Source organism: Papaver somniferum, chromosome 7, assembly GCF_003573695.1.
Source record: "Papaver somniferum cultivar HN1 chromosome 7, ASM357369v1, whole genome shotgun sequence".
NCBI lineage: Eukaryota > Viridiplantae > Streptophyta > Magnoliopsida > Ranunculales > Papaveraceae > Papaver > Papaver somniferum.
The window spans coordinates 245,111,067-245,118,939 of record NC_039364.1 but is presented as its reverse complement, the minus strand read 5'-3'; the positions used below and the strand labels follow the sequence as shown (position 1 = coordinate 245,118,939).

Sequence of the window (7,873 nt, the reverse complement as noted above, 5' to 3'; positions counted from 1 at the left end):
GAAGCCTCTTTCTAAAATACGCTTTATTGATGTGTTAGATGAAGAATCTGAGTTCAATTTTCTCCCGTGGGTGTCAGTCCCTGATTATGTTTCTCAGCCGATGACTTTCAATACTGGAGAAGGCACGAGTTTGACGTCTGGTGCGCATCTGAGTGATGGAGACAGATCTTTCATGTTGAGTTGCACTCCTGGTCTTTTGCTATCAGTCACGTTTGGAGAGATTTCAGTGGAGGAGTATAACATTGATAGAGCAGCTCGACAAATGGGTATGGATCAGTGTGTTCCAACCATACGGAGGAGGAAGCCATCAGTTGAGCAACTCAGGACTCATCTGGATCATACTCACGTGGATGGGAGTAGCTACTGGTTTCCTGGTTCTGGTAGATTCGCCTATGTAACCCCAGGTTATGTAGAATTCTGGGATCAGCAACTTGGGCGTTTGCGTGGCTTTGTAAGATTTCCCAGATCTCCATTCAAGGATCTTCCTTCGGCTGAGATGATTTCCAGTCGACCAAGATTGAAGTATCTTTCTGGTGATAAACGAAAGTCGTCTCCAGGATGCTCTCAGTTATGTTTTTTTTTTTTCATATAATCTTCACGAAATTATAAGAACTGTATTCTGATTATATTACTGTATTTCACCACAGGACGGTCGTAATACACGAGAATTGGTGTAGATTTCTCAGAGACTGAGGCGGTTATTCATGGCGGAGAAGGCAGGCATAAAGGTTATAAGTTGTTACCCAATACCGTAAAGTCCCCAGTCGGTGCTTTGGTGAGTTCCCAATATTTCTCACCGTGAATTTCATTGCTATTAACATTAGAATCATGAAGCCAATGCTGTTAATTTTGTTGCAGAATTTTACTCCATCGAGTCTTGAAGGTCTTCAATTTTCTGCTACTGAACAAGCAATCGCTGATTTGAGTGACGAAAAAACTGTAAGTATTTCTTCACATGTTCAAATGTAGTGCTTCATAGATGAAAATATTGATTGTAGAGGACGTGTACAGGAGGATGTCGTCATGGATATGGGGAATGGAGGTAATTCCCAAGATTCGGAGCCGAATGGAAGTGATGTTCCTCTTGTCGTTGATGTGGACAACTCCAACCACTTTGGAGACTCCTCAAGTAAGTATATATCCTGTATATTCTTCATAGAAGTATAAAAGTGCTGACTTGTGAATGAATGAGAACCCATGTGAATATATGAAAACTTAGTCGAATTTCGTCGTCAGAAAATTCAGAACCCAACTTTTTAATAGAAACGCTGTAGAATCTTCGTCCGGAATCGGATTTTGATGATCTGCATGTGAAAATTCAAGCCCGGAAAATTTCCAAGCTTTAGTGAAGAATCTTTTTAAGTTTTGAGCATGTTCAGAGCCTGAAAAAGGCGAAATAGTAAACTTCCAGGAGACTTCCAGAACATTTTCAGATTGCGCATCACTTGATATTTTGTCCACATCTACTCGCTCGTTCATCGGATTGCCATGAAATTTTGACATGTCATAGAGGAAATCCATATGAAGAGAATGGCATATTACCCACTTCCTCGGATTCCATGTAGATTTCTCCCAGTTCGTCTCCTAGTACAGGGCAGAGTTCAGTTTCTTCAGACGGACTCATCGTAAAATGTGTTTTCATGACTTTCATGTTATTTGCTCGTGCCTTGAATGTAGTATGATGGACCTTGATGATGTTGCCTTGCTGGTATACTGTGTTTCATAATATCCTTTGGATTCGTGACTCTAACATCATGTAATCTTCGTATTAGGTGCTAAATACCGAAGTTGAGGATACTTGAGCCAACGATGATAACTCTAACCATTCGGAGTTCTTGATGAAGAGACAACCATCCCTGCATTTCAATGCCATGAGAAGGTCGCTACTGCTGTTATGGAAACCCAGATGGTTGTTGCCTCAGTGATATGTTAGTATTTGGCCAAAGAAAACTTACGGTTGAAAACTAAGATAAAATACCAACCGTAGTTTAGTTACGGTTGATCTCGATACATCAGTTACCAACCGTATCCTTGATACGGTTGGTCTCGATTCATTATTTACTAACTATGTGAGTGGTACGGTTGGTCTCTGTTCATTGGTTACAAACCGTAACTATGCAGGCTCACCATTTTGTTTTGTTTTTTGTTGTCTATATTATTTGTTTTACCCTTTGTAAATCAATAAATTGTAATGCTTGTGTAGGAAGAAAAAGAGAGGAAATGACTTAACCCCGATTGATCATACGCCCACCCCTCGCGGTGACAAGCATTTAGGGGTTAATAATAGAGGTATCCACAAGAATGAGAAGAAGATGAAGAATAAGTTTGAAATTAAGTTGAGGGAACAACCTATGGTTGAATCTGGAGTTGAGTTAGAAGGAGTGGAACATAATGATCAAGAAGAGGTCGAAGTCGAAACTAACCGTGAAGGAAACGAAAATGAAATTGTGGAGGAAGAAACTAATAATGATGAAGATGAAGAAGAATCTAAAGGAACCGATTATGATGGAGGGGAGGAAGAGGAAGAAAATGATGAATAGGAGGAAGATGAAGAAAATGATGAAGAGGAGGTCGATGAAGAAAATGATGAAGAAAAGGAAGATGAAGAAAATGATGAAGAAAAGGAAGAGGAAGAAAATGATGAAGAGGTAGAAAATACCAAGGTAAAAGAGGTAGTTGTAGCTGCACCTCCAAGGCAAAAGAAATAAAAGAAGCCGAGAAAGGAGCCCGCACCGAAAGGGATGCATATTCCTAAAGGCAAAGATTTGTTGTTGCCACCGAAGAAGAATAAAAGACCTTGGGGAGAGGCCCCAGATAAGTCTTCAATCTTATTTGGTTATGCCGGTTCCTGGTACGCAAAAGTCTGTCAGACAAGGGTATGTATTTTGTTACTTTTCTTAAAACATTCATTATTTTGATACATTTTGTTTTTTTATTTCAGTATACCATAATATGCTTATATTTTTGTATATTTGTTTTCTTAGGACCACACAAGATGCATTAAATTGCTCAAGCATCAAAGGAGTAAACATTGGCCATTAAGTCAAGAATGTGCTTCGGTTCGCAATCTAGTGACTAGTACAGGGCTAGGGACTGGAATTCTTCACCTTCAATCGGAGTATGATAGTGTTGTGGTCTCTGCCTTCAGGGAACGATATTGGCTTGAAACCGATATGTTTTATCTTCCATTTGGAGAGATGACAATAACACCGGACGATATGAAGCAAATTACTAACCTTGAAGTTGAAGGACAATCTGTATTTGAAGGTTTCGACAACAACATGTCTTGGAGTGACCTTTATATCCTTGTTCAAGAAACACTTGGGTGGGAGAAAGATGAAACTGAGATGGATTTTCAGTTGGCTGGTGGTTATGACCCTGCTGAACCACATAAACCAAAAATCATCAAAAAGCTATTGTTGAAGAATTTGAGGACCAAGTTTGAAGGAACAGCAGCAAAGGAAAGGGCAGGTCAGGTGATGGATGAAACAACAGTTAGGCGTACAGCCACAACGTATTTGTTGTATTCTCTTGGGACCGTATTCTTTCCCGATAACTCGGGAAATAGGGTGAATGTTCATTACCTACAATTGTTGAAGAATTTGGACAACATCAAAAACTATTTGTGGGCCACTGCAACCCTTGCATATTTACTTGACAGTCTAAGAAAGGCCTCTAGGTTTGGAGCTACTGAAATTGCCGGGAATGTTGCGCTTCTAATGGTAAGTTTGGTTACATTTTTCTTTGTTTGTTATATTTTTAGTCATGCGTCAATTGTTTATACTTAATTTATTTTTTAGGCATGGGTTTATGACCACTTTCCGAGCCTGAGACCTCCTACTGAGTGGGAAGAACATGATTATGTCCCTACGGGAAAGAAGTTCAAGTTCACTGGCAGACAACTAAGGAACAAAGAGGAGAAGCTCATTCAAATGAGGGAGAAAATAGATGCTTTCACTGTTGAATATGTTATCTTTGACCCTTATTTGAGGATTGAAAATGGAGTTGATGTTCGTAGGTTCACAGAGACCGCAAGTTACAATGGACCATTGTATCATCCCACAGGTTACGTTATGACCAATCCTCGTCGAACTCTACGCCAAATTGCTCATATTCAACAAAGGGTTGTAAAGGAAAACTTCAAATTATCCAAGGAAGGATCCGAGACAAAAGGCCCCACCATTGTGCTCAACTACAGGCCAACTCCAACAGAACAACCGCCATGAAGAAAGATACCAACTCGTAGCGGGAGAGGCAATTCCTTGTAACAACACGAAAGTAGCCACTGATGATTACATGGGTTGGTATTCTCATTTTGGTCATCCATATGTGATCAATAATGATCCGGAGGCCCAGCCATATATTCAAGAGGCTATGGCTCAAAGGAAGGCGGTCGACGAGACTAAAGAGAAAAAAAGTCTATTTGGTTTGACTTGGAAGAAGCTATATTTCATGTCGGTACGTAATTTTGTTATCCTCATGACTTTGGATTTTAAGATTAATGATTATTATGAAATAATCTCTTAACACTCTTTTTGATATGTGAATAGAAAGAGCGAGGACAAGCTTTGGCAAATAACATGACTTCATGCATCCGTCGTAATGGTGTGCTTAAAGCTCGTGAACAAAAGATCTTGCAAGACCAAATAAGGAACATGCATAATCCAAACATGGAAGAAATGTATGAGGGGTTGGTCACGGACGAAATAGGCTTAAAAAGGAGTAAAGACTCTCTTGGAGGTGAGGGTAGTAGCCGTCATCAACCTTCATCTAGCAGCGAAGAGACAAATGATGAAGAGGTGGTGAACCCGGTATGGATTTATGTTAGTTGTGTGTGGTTATGGATATTATGACAAACTAATAGTTGTGTGTTAATTATGGATTTTAGCTTATGAAATTTAGCATATGGATATTAAATATGAATTTTAAGTTATTTGTGTTAGATATGGATTTAAACTTATGGATATTATCTATGAATTTGAAGTTATTTGTGTTAGTTATGGATTTAAACTTATGTATGTTTGTTTGTGACAGTTTTGGTCTGAAATTTTGAGTTACAGAGTCAATTACGGTTGGTAACTATTTTTTGTTATGAACCGTTGCACAGACTGGAACAAGCATTTTTTACTAACTTAAGTTACGGTTCGTAAAAATTTATTGAGACGAACCGTAGAGAAAGTTACGATTGGTAACTCTTTCACCCTAACCAACCGTAAAACATCCTGTAACCTATAACTTTGATAATGGTTCATTTTGAGTCACAGTTACCAACCGTAACTCTGTATATTTTGATTTTGACAGGTTTACGGTTGGTAATCTTTCCGGCTAAGGAATCGTAACTCTGGGATTCAGTTTTCTCCAGAGGTACGGTTTATCATCTCTATATAATTACGAACCGTAACTTTCGAATTCAAAATTTTACAGAGTTGCGGTTCGTGAGGTGCTTACAGTTACCAACCGTAACTAAACTTTTGGCAGAAATAAATAATTGTTTGCACTGACATGTCCTTGTGCAATTTGAAAATATAGCCGTTGAGACCTTCAACAACTTCATTTTCAAAAAATAGATCCTTTATTGAAATGTCCTTGCGCTAACAACTTCATTTTTTTTTGTTATAAATATATACTTATCCTCCTTGCTAGAAGTTACACTTTCACATGAATCATGTCTTACCTTAAACTAGATTATCGCTCTAAATCCTGAATTCACTTTGGAAGAAGATATATGTATTTGCCGCAACTTTGTTCTATGCTATCCAAAAAGAGGGGAAGAACGACGTCGATGTGGTTTTGTGAATACAAGTTATTTGATAACTCTTTTTGAAAACTTTTGCTCCGAAACAGGTAACCCTAATCACCGCGATGGAATTATGTTGTATGTTCGATATGGAACTATTCGGGATAACGTTAAAGAATTTATGGCATTAGTTCGTATTATGGGTGAAATACGATTAAGGGGTGAAACTGACGCTGAAGTTTTAGAGAGCTCTATTCAAGAATGAAGAAGGTGGAAAAGGTCGAATTTTCAATACTTACCTCATTTCAACATCCTTAAAGACTTCTATCGCACTCGTAGACCCGGATATTAGTATCCTTTTAGGTCGCATGAATGAATGAGTTGTAATGTCATTTATATTTGTAATGGTTTGATGGTTGTAGTGTTGGTTTAATAATGAACATGGTTTAATGGTTTTAAATTACTTATAATTGCTTTATATTTGGTGTCAGGGTCAGTTACGGTTAGTAACTAGATTATCGATACCAACCGTAAGTGCAAATGACAGTTAAAATTTGTTTCTAAAGCTAGTTACGGTTGGTAACTGTATTATCGGGACCAACCGTAATTGCAAATGGCAGATAAAATTTGTTTCTGGAACTACTTACGGTTGGTGATTAAATCTAGTTACCAACCGTAACTTACTCTGATACCTTGCCAATCATATCACATTTAGTCAAAAAACCAAAAACCAAAATATAAAATGTATTTCACCAAGACTTGTAAACATTTAAGCATCCTCTTCATCATCGGTCATAACTATGAATTGCTTCGGCATAGACAACATTATGGCCTTCCATAATTCAATCCTTTTCTCAAATCGATTGCACCAAGTCTTGGGGAGTTCACCGTCACAACCAAATTCCCTCCACAATGGAGGTAATGGGCTTCCTTCATGCAATCGGAGGCCGATGTAATGATTTCCTTCCACATGCCCCATGGCAACAGTTTTTGTTGTTGACAAATCTTCGAGAAACGGGTTTCTTGTTGGTGCAAATGTATGGCTCATGGTGTTGGATATTAAATGAATGATGCGTTGGCGAGTAGTTGGCCACATATAGGCATGCACATCCAATATTCGCTTGTCAAACATATATTTCTGGTTAACCGCCTTTCCATTTTTGCGAAGCTCTCATTTAACACCTCATCAGTTTCGTCTCTTTCAACTCTCATCATCGGCTTATAGAAGTCGCGGTAACCACGTAGTTCCATTAAGCATTTTTTCCTTACGTAAGTAACTTGGTCACAACCCTACCCTATCACGTCTTCAAAGGGTCCAAGTTGCTCCACGAAGACGTGGTAACCACAATTCCCATCACCATGAACATCCTCCTGGCCTTGATATGATCACGAATAGAGTCGGGGAAAAAACGAAGGTAATATTCATAGCGAATGTGATAGTTCCGTCTATATCGGCCATTCTCATCTCTAGGTGGTGGTTTAGGCACTCCTTTTATATATATCGTCTCCTTCTCCTTCTCATCACTTGACGGATTTTTTTCAACCATCGGACTCTTTCCATTGTTCCTTGCTAATTGTTTAACACCAACTTTACCAACAAGTCTTTTTATTGAACTATCTTGGGAGGAAACCTCGGGACCGACATAGGAACCTTTACCTTTAACTCCATCATTTGTTTTCCCACTTTGTTGTTGTTTAGAGAGAAATATCGGACCTTTTCCTTTAACATCAATTTTGCTTGTTGCACTTTCTTGAGTAGGAAGCTCGATACATTTTTGTTGTACATTTCGACGGCTTGGTTCTCCTTTATGCGCTTGACCTCTTTTTCGTTTTTTTCTACCTTGAACATCATCTTCTTCCATCTCATCCTCCGCTTCATATTCCTTTCTCAACCATTCATAACCCGAAGGATCTGTTTTCTTTGATTCTTCCGCCAATTCCCTTGCTTTTTTATTTCCTGCGAACCTCTTTTTTTTGGTAGGAGGCCTCCCCTTACTCTTCCCCTTTGGTGGTTCCTTGATATCATACCTAAATTGTGGATATACGAAATCTCTCAAGTTACTCAACCATATTTGCCTTTGGCCTTGGCTTAGTGTAGCATATTTCTCGGCTAGAGCTTGACCAATCTCGGTAGCG

The 7,873-nt window shown here is 38.8% G+C and overlaps 1 protein-coding gene across 1 annotated transcript; it reads left to right on the top strand.

Moving 5' to 3' along the window:
• Positions 1 to 2,741: 2,741 nt before the first annotated feature.
• On the top strand, positions 2,742 to 4,226 carry LOC113296295 (protein MAIN-LIKE 1-like). The gene is made up of 3 exons (XM_026544604.1): positions 2,742 to 2,876; positions 2,985 to 3,722; positions 3,801 to 4,226. The coding sequence occupies exons 1-3, from the start codon at positions 2,742 to 2,744 to the stop codon at positions 4,224 to 4,226; spliced, it is 1,299 nt and encodes a 432-aa protein (XP_026400389.1).
• Positions 4,227 to 7,873: the final 3,647 nt, after the last annotated feature.

Bases quoted from the DNA above. Each gene is read 5' to 3' on its own strand.
- LOC113296295 (XM_026544604.1), top strand. From the start codon at position 2,742: ATGCATATTCCTAAAGGCAAAGATTTGTTGTTGCCACCGAAGAAGAAT. The intron at 2,877-2,984 runs GTATGTATTTTG...TTGTTTTCTTAG, and splicing joins CAAAAGTCTGTCAGACAAGG to GACCACACAAGATGCATTAA. The intron at 3,723-3,800 runs GTAAGTTTGGTT...TTTATTTTTTAG, and splicing joins GGAATGTTGCGCTTCTAATG to GCATGGGTTTATGACCACTT.